Source organism: Dermacentor silvarum, chromosome 4, assembly GCF_013339745.2.
Source record: "Dermacentor silvarum isolate Dsil-2018 chromosome 4, BIME_Dsil_1.4, whole genome shotgun sequence".
In the NCBI taxonomy this organism is placed as follows: Eukaryota; Metazoa; Arthropoda; class Arachnida; order Ixodida; family Ixodidae; genus Dermacentor; species Dermacentor silvarum.
Window position 1 is genome coordinate 75,833,340 of NC_051157.2, and position 13,163 is coordinate 75,846,502.

Consider the following 13,163-nt stretch of genomic DNA (forward strand, 5'->3'; position numbering starts at 1 on the left):
CACTATCCCACACATTCCAATGCCTTTATGCGCCTTTTTCTTCTCTGCTTTTACAGCGAAGCTGTATATGGCTAGGTTCTGACCAAAAGTGCGTGCGCCGACAGGTTGTGTAGAAAAAAAGTCGCGTCGACAGAGAAAACAGTGGGCCGATCCCGAGTATAGTACAATACCGGGCCGACCCGCGGCGGAGGTAGTCTACCCACCAATCCACCAGTTAAGGTGGATTAGGGTGGATTAAGTCTGATGAAGGTCGAATAAGGTGGATTAATGTGTATTAAGGAGGATTAAGGTGGATTAGGGCGCATTAAGGTGGATTAAGGTCGACTAAGGTGGATTAAGAAGGATGAAGGAGGACAAGGGTGGATTAAAGTGGATTGAGGCTGATTAATGTGTCTTAAGGTAGATTAGGGGGATTAAGGTCGATTAAGGTGGAGTAAGGCGTCTTCGTATTGATGCTTTAATTGCATATGTATATATAACTTCGTCATTTTATAAGAACACGTAACAACTTCGCAGGTCGTGCGTCCTTATTCACAGAGTGGAAGGGCACTGAGTTTTTTATTCTTTTGTGTGCGTGGAGGGGAAGGAGGAAGGGTGTTCGTCTGCGTTCGTTCACTGCTGCTTCTCCCCTATTTACTATAAAGAAAGATCATCATAACAGACGTCGCATTGCCAACGTCGTTGTTGGAAGACTAGGCTTAATACTTTACCGGAAATTAAGTGCTTGTCTGCTTTGTTATAATTAGTCTTTGCGTTAAAATGCCCTTTTCTGAGCATCTGTATCTATGAAGCTTCGTGTTCACTTTTCTAGGGGCAAATTGTAGTGAAAGCAATTATTAGCCTACCTTGACGGAAGCGAGGGAGTGACTTATATTTGTCACTCCCTACTCCCAATGCACACACGTATACATACGCAAAATCGCACCTTTCCCTCTCTCTCCTCGCCCAAAACTGCACCAAACCGGCAAAACAATGCCCTTCTTTCGCACCACTTTAACAGAATAAAGAAAAGAAAGAAGGCAGGCTATGCCACTGGCTGTGCAATCGTTTCGCCAGCATCTCCTCTATAAATGGCTATTCATTTCACGCCAACGCCGCTTTGTATTTTAACTCCGCGTCATTGCATCATCTCGCAGCGGCGTCGTTTTTTTTTCTCTCTCTCTTTCTCTTTTGTGATTTCTTCAGCGGAGTGACAGCGGGTCAGAACCGGCGCCAGCTATGAAACGCTGAGGTCAGTGCCCACTATCTTATCAATCCAGTGTTCGCCGTATCGACGTCGGCCACTGTGCAATGATCACAGACGGCAGGTCATCTAGTGCGAGGCCAAGCAGGAGAAACAAACACTCGAGAAAAACGAGTGTACGCACAAGCCACGCAGTTGCCGTTGAGATGACGGTACAACAACGAGGCGTGGCGGGGGTGGGGAGGGGGGGGGGGGTGTCTTCTGCTGCGTACATGCAAGCGTTAGGTATATCTCGCTTTTATCGATAACGTAGCCGTCGAGTGGCTGCTCTCATGAGATGGAGTGGGCGTTCGACACGGCGAAGACGGTTTGAATACTGGAGTTGAGCTTTGTAACTATCGCGTCTATAGACGATAAGTACATAGCAGAGGGCAAAAGTTATAACTTTTGCCCTCTGCTATGTACTCATCGTTGTAACGAAAATTTCCTCCCGTCGATCGCTCCGCAGTGCATGGGTGCATCTGTGGTAGTCGGCTGTTCGGTAGATATGTGAAGCTCCTGGAATTTTTTTTTTCGTTTTCTTCTTTCGTGCGCATTTTCATTTTTGCATAAAGACATAGACATTTTTGGCAATATTTCAAATATGCTACGATTTGCATGCTTTTATACATTTATGCGGGTGATGGTACAGAGAGAGAGAGAGAGAGAGAGAGAGAGATAGCTAAAAGTGAAGGTAAGGTCAACTAGACGCACGTCTGGTTTAATTGCCACTCTATGAGCAGTTAGAGGATGAAAAGAAAGAAAGGAGAGAGAACACTACAAGGCTATCACCTCATCTGGAGGTACACATCGTAACTAAATACAGTCGCTCTCACTGAGGTCTCTCGACTTCAGGAGCAGCAGTTAAGTGCACGTACCGCTTTCTGAGCCGCGGAGGTACAGAAAATACGTAATAACGCCTAGGTGGTTCGCGATAAGGATGTCGAAATCATGTCACAAACTGTTTGTACGAATGTACCCTCCATTTTTTAAGCAGGGGCTCGGTCCCACCCTTTCGGCTGGTCAGCTCTAGCACTGCGGTACCCATTCGACAAGCGCTGGAGGTGAGCTTATTACCAGTAGTGCATTGTGCAGGGCAATTATAACATTCCTGTTTTTTGGTGAATGATTTAATCGTGATTAATCGGTTGATGTGGCATGATCAAAAACAGGAAAGCAGGTACTGCCGTAGTGCTGTATACATTTCCCCGAGGCACTGCACATGACGGTCGCCACCCTTGTTTCAGTAAGACTCTTGGCACAGCATACGGTTTCATGAGCCACCTGAGCATGAAGCTACCTGCTCGTGAATAAGTAATGGTTCACCTTTGTTTCTTTAGGTTACCAGTTAATTTTCGTTCGTCTAGTTGTGCATTTCGAGTGCTGTATTTTACCAAAGACGCATGCACTTTGTCCACTTGTGTAGGTAAGTAGGTCTGAAACCATAAAATACGTTGTTGGAGTGGCTGAAGTCGTCGATGAAGCAAGGAAACTAATGCTCTGTGTTGCAGCTACACTTATTTGCTTTGAGTTCACATATCTTTAACCCTTAACCTCGCGAGTTATTTTTGAAAAAAAGTTTCCAAATTGCCAACATTTTCGATGCGCTTGATTGAATCGGCACATTAAATAAATGCCCAAAGTACAAACAGAATAATGTATTTATTTGTTGAACACCCATAAAAACTTGTTTAATTAAAAAAAAAGTTGGCTTCACCACACTGCTTAAAGTTGGCTTTATCAGCGCCAATAAAGTACACAAAAAGTGAACGACACAACTTCAGTGGCCTGTGAGAGTTGTGACGAAACCGTCTGTCACGTAGAATCACATTTAGTCATGTAGGTAGGCCCTAGTATGGCACACATCAAACAAAATAGCCTTACTTATAGATAACCTTACTTCTTATAGCTGTTTAGTAGTTTGCTATCGCAATCAATGCTTCGCCTTCCAGGCGAAACTGCAATTTCTTGCCTACTTGCTTTTTGTCTTTTTTGCCTCCTCTATACTGACGCAATCCTTTCATCTTGTGCTTCACTTTATAAATTGATAGCCGTCGCCATAGCGCAACTGGTAGTGCAAAGCTCGCGTAATGCAGAGGTTGTAAGTTCGGATCCTACCGGCGGCACGTTATCTTTTCGCCCGCATTAATTTCCCTTTTTTCAATCCTCTCTTCATTTTAATTTCAACCACAGCAGCTCATTTGATCTATGCTTTCCTTGGCTTCGTTGTCTATTGGCTTTTTAGAGCGCAGCTCTCCAATCCTACGGCGAGCGTCGGCGTCCCTCGTAACCGAGCGAACGAGCGCAGCGAAGGATGAAAGAGCGAACGCGGAACGCCGCGAGGGATAAAAGACGCGAGGAGGAAAGCGGAGAGGAGGGTGAAGCGGAACCACGAGGCGGAAAGCTGAAGAGGGTATGGCGAAAGCGTGAGAAGAAAAGCGTAGTGCGGCGACGATGGCTACGGGATGGCGCCAGAGTAGCGCGCGTCGTCGTCTGGGAAGTCTGTCGGCGCCGGCGGCTGTTGTGAATCGCGCCCACGCGCTGGCTCTCGCGATTTCCAGATAAGCGAGGCAGTCGCGCCACACTTCGCTCCGTTTGCAACGTGCCGCATGACACAGATTTGCTGCGCCAGACAATATATCGCGAAAGATATACACGTATAGAGCTGCGCTCAAATTTCGCATGAGGGAGTGTCGTAATCGTAAGTGTATTTTCTCGTTATCCCTTCTATATATATATATATATATAAGGAAGACGCACGACATATAACATTACAAACGTTGTTTCGGCTGGGGACTGGCATCCGTTGAAGTGAAGGCCGTTCCCTGGCCGAAACGTCAGTTAAACCCTGGTATTTTAATTCGCGAGCATTCTTTGGCGAGTGTGGGTGATAAATTCCGGCACTATATTTTTGGCCGCAAGTTCACAGTCGTGACCGATAATGCTGCATTAACATGGATGTTTTCAAAGCAGCAGCTGAAGCATAAGTTTGCCCCATGGATTATCACGCTCCAAGAGTACGATGTTGATGTGCGCCACCGTGCTGGGGGGCTCAACAACATCGCCGATGCCCTCTCACGGAACCCCCTGGACCGCGTATCCCAAAACGAGGAGAGTCGAATTTTTCTTCTCGCAACAAGGCTTCTCCAAAGTCGCCGACCTCTCTGCATTTCGTATCATTAAACTTCTCTCTCTCTCTGTACACCAGCAAAATCTGTCACGCGAATCACGCGAAAAGTGTAATGCCTTGTATCTGCGCAAAAATGCGTAATTTGTGAAGTTTAGACATTTAATCGTTATAATAGTGCAAATATAAATGAGTGGTAGCTTTATAAGTGATAAGGAACAATATAAACAAAATTGATCAGAGAGAAAACTGTTCTCGTCAGGCCGCCTTGAAAGCTTACTTTCTCGCATTACGGGTGTGTGTGCAGAGAAGTCTGCTGTGGGTCTGCTGAGTATAAAAATAACTGTTTGGCACATGTGATAACAGTTTAATAATAATAATAATAATAATAATAATAATAATAATAATAATAATAATAATAATAATAATAATAATAATAATAATAAATGATTGGTTGCGGTAAAGAAAAACTGGTGACATTGCCGTCGCAGCGTCAAGGTCGTAACAAAAAAGTCGCAGTTTCGCCCGAAAGGCGAAGCATCGGTTGCGATAGGAAATTAGTGGACGTCGTTACTAAGTAAGGATAGTAGAACAAGCATGTTGTCACGCGCGCACATGCAAACATGGACACATCTCACTCGATGATCACGGAAACTCGCTGTAAAAACGATGGAGTGATGAGGCGCGGCAGCGAGTGAATTGATTTTCGTGCTGCGTTTCGCATCAACGCGAAATAAGCCGCGAAAACACAGCGCATGGCGAACTGTGTCCCCGACGCAGATGGCTTTCAAGATACAGCGGCCCGCGCGGGCGCCGGGGCCGCTCGGAATAGAACGCGCCCCGCCCCCTCCCTATCCTCCCTCCGGAGCCTTGCGTGCGACGCAAGTCGGCACGCTTCCTTCCCGCTTCCATCCCTTGCGTGCGCGAAATTAAGCCGCGATCGCCGGCTTACGCTCGCACGCTTTTACTTGCACATACAGCATACGGCGCGCGGCGACGACGTTATCGCCCTTGGACTTCACACGGAACATAGCGGCAACCACGACGGCAGAAATGAGCCTGGAGTGTGCGTATAATTGCTATCGCAATTATATGGTAATGAAACCCATACGCTCGCGCGTAACCCGCGTTCACGAAGTGAAACGTCACTGTAATTTTTTTTAGGAGCGAAGCTCCTTAGGCTCTCAAGATGTCCGTTGTCGCCGTCGTCGTCGTAGATCCCCGTCGCGCACGCAGCGCGCATACCGACCGCTCACAGGTGTTGCGCTGCGCCGGCGCCGATCCGAAACCCCTCTCCAAGCAAGCGCACGACGTCATGCGCAGAACCGTTCGCAGAACGTCGTGACTCTGATCCTACACTTCGAGAACGAGATGCGGCAGCCCAACGGCAACGCCGCGAAGCTAACCCCAAGCTACGAGCATGAGAAGCAGCAGCACGCCGGTAACGGCAGCAAGACCCCGAAGCGAAAGCTCGAGCAGCAGCCGTAATTCGTCCAAGGAGCTTCGCTCCATCATCAGCATTCACTTCGTGGATCGGCTGCCAATTTTTTTTCCGTATTCTGCGCACATGTGTGTGTGTGTTTTCTGTATCTACACGCCGAAACGAAAGAAAAGCAACTTTAGATGCATTACATCTGCATCAGTTCACACGGTAGTTACGTATTTTTGTTCATCTAGGTAAGATGCGTGCCGCCTTATGTAAATGCGATGAGAACAAGCATGCATGGGAATAACTCTGGCATACTACTAGTGCTTTACGCTTCGTTCGTCTACGTACTTTATTCATCTTCGCTTAGAAACCACATCAGCTATCAGATAAGAAATACGCGCTGCTTACTTGCGCAGCGGTCGTTTTGAGAACTGCAGCTTGACTCATGCCATTGCGCGCTGAGTCATACTCATTCTCTCAAAACAGGAGTCTAATTAACGAACTATAAATATTGAGTTATGCCATATTAGTATCTTACATTTCCAATTATTACCAATTAGGCCGCTCTTCAGCGGAGGAGTCCTTGTATGGCAGAATACACGTAAGAACGAAACGCGAGATGTGACATCATCTATAAGTTCCCTCACGTGTTCTTTATGACGTCACAGATTTTAGCAGCGTCTCCTATGGGCTAGGTCAATGTTTGAGAACATTGCATCGCACCGAAAGCAAACGAGAACTCGACGTCGTGACTTTTACAGTTCCTTCGGCCCAACGATGACGCAAATACGAGAAAAATGTTTTGGAATTCTTGACGTCACGATGACATCATTGGCGCAGCGGTATGGGTGCGAAAATCAAAACTGAAACTTTGACCTTCATTTCCTTGCTCCATATTCTTATCACTGAAAAAGTGCAAAAAAATGTTTTCGAGGAGCAATAGTCCGAACTGGTTACACAGCTAACTGTCTCTTTTACGACACTTCTGTTCTCGCAGCATCCGTTCGATCTATCGTTCAGTGTCGCACAGGAATCCTTCCTTGCCTTACTTCCTCTGCAAGGAGAATTTACCGAAGAGGCCACCCTTTTAATAAATGTTTTACGAAATCACGTCTGAATAGTTATATGTTGCCTGGTCAGTTCTATCTGTGCATCTCCTCCTCAATCTCCGCATTTATGCGCTGCACTTTAGGAAATCTATGTAACTGCTATATGTAAAATGCTATGTGACGACGCAAACGCGCAAGACCCTTGTTGGTCGATCAGGCCTGTCATCTCGAGGATGCTGTGTCGTTTGGAACATTCACGCAACACTACTCAGGGAGTGAGCGCAGCGGAATACCAACGCAAATGACATTGCAGCAAGCTGGGCCTCTCGAATGGCGTGCACATTTGGCAGTTAACTTAGAAGCCACATACATCGATGGCTGCGCCGCCAGCGTCTCACCCAGCGGGACGGCCCCTTGCGCTGCCGCCTGCGGTGTTTCCACCGCTGAGAGATGCCCACAGCGCGCGGCTCTCGGCGGTCCACGGCGAGTTCGGCGTCGGCCTGCACGGACCCATGATGGGACGCACGAAGCGCACCGCGGCCGGCGTCCTCGGGCCGGCCGCGCGGCGAGCGACGCGGACCCAAGAGGGAAGCAGCGCTTCCGCAACCGGAGCCATGGCGAGCTCGAACACGGGGCGAGGAAGTGCAGGCGCGATGCAGCAGCGGCGGCGACGGCGACGACCCCTGTGACTCGGAGCGCGTACGGCGACACAGCGTGCGACGGAGTTGATGGATGAATCGGCGGACGCTCAAACGGGACAGTCGGTATAGCGCTTCTTCGGGGCGTAATTCCACTTTAGTTTGTGAAACAATCGTTCGAGGCTCAGTGGCGCCGCACTTTTTGTCCAACGAAATCGCACTACCGATGTTCACACTTTCCCAATGCGACGACGTCACAGCACCGACACGGAGACGCTGAAGTCAGGAAGCCGATCCCTGGTCTCCCAGATCTTTTTCACGCTGGCATTAAGGAACACGTCCAGATCGGATTCTCAGTGAGCGCGAATCTCTCGAAGTAGTTCTTTCACCACAAACTGCGGCTCGAAGCCAAAGGAGTGTCGGCGGCGGTGCAACAAATCACCGTGTAATCGCTAAGCGACAGACTGCGCTAGCGCGCAGCTCTCCTCGGGCGCGGCTGGAGGCGCGTCGCACAGCAACAAGCAAGGGTCCGTTCGCAGGAGCAGGGAGCGGGTGGCTGCAGCTTCTTCGCACTCCGAGTCGTTGAGATAGGTAGATATACACCTGCAGCGGCGACAGAGCTGCGTGCAATCACACGCACCAGTTTTCTCTCGACGGCGGCGGCGGGCCGGTTTTGAGCCGTAAAATGGGAAAGGCGACGGCTCTCTTCCGGGGTACTCAGTGAGGGTGGCGCAAGCCGCTTCTCTGGAAGGCGACGAGAACGACGTCTTGAACAGCTGTGCACAGAAGAAGACTGCGCGCGACGCTTTCGCTTCGACGACGCCTTATGTACGACGTCACGTATAGGGTTTCGTTCAACACGACACGGTGGCACCGCCAGCACCCACCGAACGCGACGCTACCAACCGCAACCATGCACAGGCCAACAATCGACGTCAGCGCTCCCCCCGAACCGGCGACGTGACGCGCGAACGGGCCGGTTTCGGCTGGCCGAGGAGGCCGGTGGCCTTACGAAGCGTGTGATGGCCAATCGTGACCCATTTACGACCACTTGCGGGCGTTATGCAAGCGCGCGGAGGAAGCTGGCGTATACGTCGGAGCATCCGTTGCCCCGATGCTGTCGAGTTCTCGCGAACGCGCGCCTGCGCGGCACGCAGCTGCAGCGAGAAGCCCCTTGCTGCTGCTTGCGCTTTGAGTCCTTCCCAGACGCCAGTGACATGCCACGCGCGAGCTCGGTCATCGGTGCTGGAGACAATCGAGCCATCCGTCTTCTTTCCCCAGTCACGTTGCCAAGCTGCAACAACGAGCGTATTGAGGGAGCGCGTACATATATTGTGTCAACCACGTTATAACCCTACGGGTCCGTTTTGGATTCTCCATTTGAAGTTAATGGGTTCTGTGCAGAAGTCAAGACGTACGATCTCAATGAAACGTATACACTTGACGGAGGCGTGACACTGCGACTCCCTTGTGTGAGTTTCACAATAAGCACAGCGGACTTCTGTCACTTTCTCCTTACGAGGAGCTTCTTTAGAGGACGACATTGAAGTCACCAAGTGAGAAGTAAGCGATAGCTGGACTGCTTCCACTACTTGCAGAGTGTGCTTGCAAAATCCTATGGAGTATACCCGCCTACGCGCCACGTGGAAACCTCTGTGTTTGCGGCGACGTATTGAGGCGCAATATATGGACTCGGTGAAGGATGGTGGTTGCCTCCGAAATCTCGGAGAACACCTTTTTTCTGCCTTTTCTGTATGAGTTTCTTTTTTTTTTCTTTTTCTTTTCTTTTCTTTTGCGTGAAGACAGGTGACACAAAAGAGTTTTAGGACAAAATGGCACATAAGAGGCACAAACACCAAGTATAACTTGCTCTCGCAAGTAAAGTTTAGAGTGCATATATCGAAGGCACATATTACGCAAAAGAGGCTTCAGACAAAAGGTTTCACGAACCAGAGTAAAACCTAAGCATAACTTGCTATGGCATGTTTCACTTTCAACAACGCACGGCAGATAATGTGCTCGCTGCATGTCGCGAAGTGCAAGTGCTACGAGCCGATATAGTTGGTTCAACAACGCTCCCGTTTGAATTGAGGCCAACGAGCGAGGTAATGTTGTACAGGTCATTGCTTCCTAGCGAGTGCCGAGAATCCTGCCAGCGCAGCCTTGTAAGCGAAGGTTGCAAGATAAGGGGCCCCCCATCGAGTGGCCCAGAAAACAGCGCTCTTCCGCTTCCACAGCGTGCTCAACATCTTGTACAACGACATTAATTATCCGGATTGCAGGCCGTGCGCCCGTAGGGCAAGTGTCTCTTCAGCGTTCTTGCTTCTCTTCCGCTGATTCACACACCTTAGAGCCTCGGAGGCAAACCCATAACTCTACACATATAGCACGTAGAAAACAACCTGGGATGGGTCACTTCATCTCAGCTTGAAAAAAAAAAAAAAACATGATTCCGAGGCAGCATTTTGTAACGATCAATTTCATTGCCCTTTCTCCCTTCTTATCACTATATATATATATATATATATATATATATATATATATATATATATATATATATATATATAGTCGCGCCGAGTGGTCAATCTGTAATGGAATATTTATATAAATCCATCAATATCAGTGTAATAACGGCGCGGGGGCATCCGAGGCAATTACGAAGAGCGAAAATAAGGAATGAATTAACTTTACTTTGACTATATAGAATGTGCTCTCACTTATTGGCTTGAGCACAGTGCGAACAAAGGTGTCCATCCTTCTAGCAGATTAGTTTACAGGACCCGTTACTGCCGGACAGGGATTGGCCGCAGTGCGCAAAGCTTCGCGCCAGATGTTTAGTCTGGTTCTGATAGGTGGGTGTTCTGGCGGACAGTTTGCATCAGATCTTGTTGGAAATCGGTGGAAAATGAAAGGGATTGTGACAAAATCCGACGATGGGTGCAGCGTCAGTATTCACATACCAGTCCGTGTGCTATGGAGCAGTTTTAAGAACCCGCGCTAATTATACCGAGCTGTCAACGTTACACGTGCACCAATTATAAACGCAAAAACTTAATAAAATGTAAGAAAAAAATCTGGCTTTCACGAGCCAAAATGAAATTATGATGCACGTTTTAGTGGGACATTCCAGATTATTTTTGACCACCTCAGGTTCTCGAGTGGGCACGTAAATCTAAATACACGAGTGTTCTTTCACTTCGCCTCCATCGAAACGCCGCCGCCGTGGCCGGGGGAGAACCCGCGACCTCAGCAGCGCAACGCCGTAGTCATTGGGCTATACCACTTCAGTTCATTTCAAATCTAGCCATACCTGGCCCTTGCGCCATAAAAATTCGCATATCATCGTCATATCATCAATTTAAAATCTATGCGAGCTAGGATTTTTATATATAGATGCTCATACAGGTCCTTGACGGGCAATTAGGTGCGCGAGCAATCACTAAAACTGCCTAATTAATTATTGAATCGACAACATTAGGGAGTTTGTTCGCGTCCGTGGAACTGGAAATCCCTAAGCGTTCGGCTATTCGCTTACACTGACAATCATCGTCGATAGTTTCCGCACATTTTTTTTTCTTTTAGACCACACATAATTATTAAAAATTGCTTTGTGGCAGGTAGCACGACTCTAATCCTCGAACTGGATTGCTCGAAGAAGCGGGCATTACTCGCACAATAAGTCGAAATGTATGATTTAATGAAGTAAGAAATCTCCCTAATTAACTTGTTAACTAATTAGTTTAAGCCCATACCGTAACTCACGGATTGTAGCCGGCGAGTTTTCAAGGCATATCTACTTAGAACGAATTTTGAGGATGGCCCCGTTTCGCACGCCGCTGTATCTCAGTGGCTATGGCATTGCGCAGCTGAACACGAGGTCGCGGGGTCGAATCCCGGTCACGGCGGCCTCATTCCGATGGGGACGGAATTCGCGAAAACCCTCGTGTACTTAGATTTACGTGTACGTTAAAGAACCTCATGTGGTCAAAATTATTCAGAAGTTCCCCACTACACCGTGCCTCATAATCATACCTTTTGTTTTGGCACCCCAGAATTAATACACGGCACCGGTTTCGAAATATGAGCTGTCAAACTTGCGGTAAAAAAGCACTGTTCTCTTACTTCCTTTTTAATAAAACGCCGTTTTCTTCCTTGTTCTATATTTTTTTCTTGATGCACCAATACATAACTGGAACGCCTACGTATTTCATCGCACACTTTGGAAATGAATATCTCGAAACTGGTGGCATCCTGATGATTCGTACCAAGTTGCAATGTGTGAAAATATCGATATGTGCCTCAAAGTAACATTGTTAAAAACTTGATTTGTGAAATTTTGGTAATTAGTCGGCTATGTATTCTGATTTCTCGTGCAAGTAATGTTCACCTCTTCAAGTAATCCTGCTCAATTGGACCAGAATGGTGCTATCTGCCACAGGCACTTTCAGAAATTATCGTATAATTAAAAAGAAAAACAGCTGGTATTTGAAAAGACTACCACGGTGAGTGCTATGTAGTATTTATTTATTTATTTATTTATTTATTTAATTATTTATTATTTATTTAGATTATAATACAGGAGGCAACTACGCTGTCCATGCAGGAGAGGTAAGAAATAAAATGTCGCAGTCTCCCCCGAAAGGCGAAGCATCAATTGCGATAGCAAATTAGGAGAGAGCTATACGGAGTAGGGATAGTAGTTTTATCGGCTGCATAAACTTGGACACATTCGGTTACTAAGTGAAATAACAAGCGTGGTGTCAGCGTGCACAAGCAAACATGAATAGATCACACTGGATGACCGCAGACAACCACTGTCTAAACGCTGGCGTGAACAAGCGCGGCCGCCGCAGCTAGCGAAGGTTCGCGCGGTCTATCGCGTCAACGGAAACTGAGCGGCGAATGCACAGCGCATACAAAGGTCAGAGGCGTGTGGAGATTGCTTTCAAGATACGGTGCGCGCGACAGCCTGCACTGGCGCAAAGTACGCAGTTGTTAGAAGAGTAGAAGTCACCCCCCTCTCCCTCCCATGCTGCCTTCCCGCTTTCCTCCTTCGCCAGTTCCCCTCGCGCCCGGTTGCAAGATACGCATTTGGTGCCGCAGCACAGCGTCGCCCCCTTCCCTTCCTTTTTCCCATACCCTCACGGCATTTCGCGCGACGGAGGAAGTCGCGTTCGCTCTCCTTAAAAGCGCGCGTCTACCGCGCGCTTTCACTCGCACATATGGCGCGCGGCGACGATTTTATCACCCTTGGACTTTATACGGAACCTCACGGCGGCGGCGATGAGGACGGCACAAATGCGCTTGAAGTGTCCATATAATTGCTATCGCAATAAAAGTACATACGTAAGCACTTTTTGAACAATGAAACATTATTACACTCAACAACAGACGCAGGCGGAGAATTCGATAGCTCAATTAATGGTGCTAAGAAAAAAAATGTCACAGTTTCGCCCTAAGGGCGAAGCAATGAATGCGATAGCAACACCGCAATGTCATACGAAGTAAGGTGAGCGGCTTTGGTAGCAATATGAATTGTAGTAAACATGAGCTGATTAAGTAAGCAGGTGTGCTGCGGCGTAAGTAGACCGACATGAAGAGAGACTCGATGACCACGAGAAAGCGCGTGTGAAACGGTGGTGTTGATGAGAAGCGCTTCCCGTGGGCAGCGCGTGCGAAGGGACACACCTGTAGCGCT

General features: G+C 48.0%; 1 protein-coding gene across 3 annotated transcripts in view; it reads right to left on the reverse strand.

The window, feature by feature from the left end:
• LOC119450264 (choline/ethanolamine kinase) overlaps positions 1–13,163 on the reverse strand; it is a 128,318-nt gene that overhangs the window by 83,440 nt on the left and 31,715 nt on the right. Inside the window, exon 1 of one of the 3 annotated variants that reach the window (XM_049665752.1) lies at positions 7,226–7,611. The exons of the other annotated variants lie outside the window; for them this stretch is intronic. Coding sequence (XP_049521709.1) covers positions 7,226–7,443 — 218 coding nt within the window. The 5' untranslated portion in view covers positions 7,444–7,611. Of the gene's footprint in view, positions 1–7,225; positions 7,612–13,163 lie in introns of those variants that run through there. 3 annotated transcript variants of the gene reach the window in all.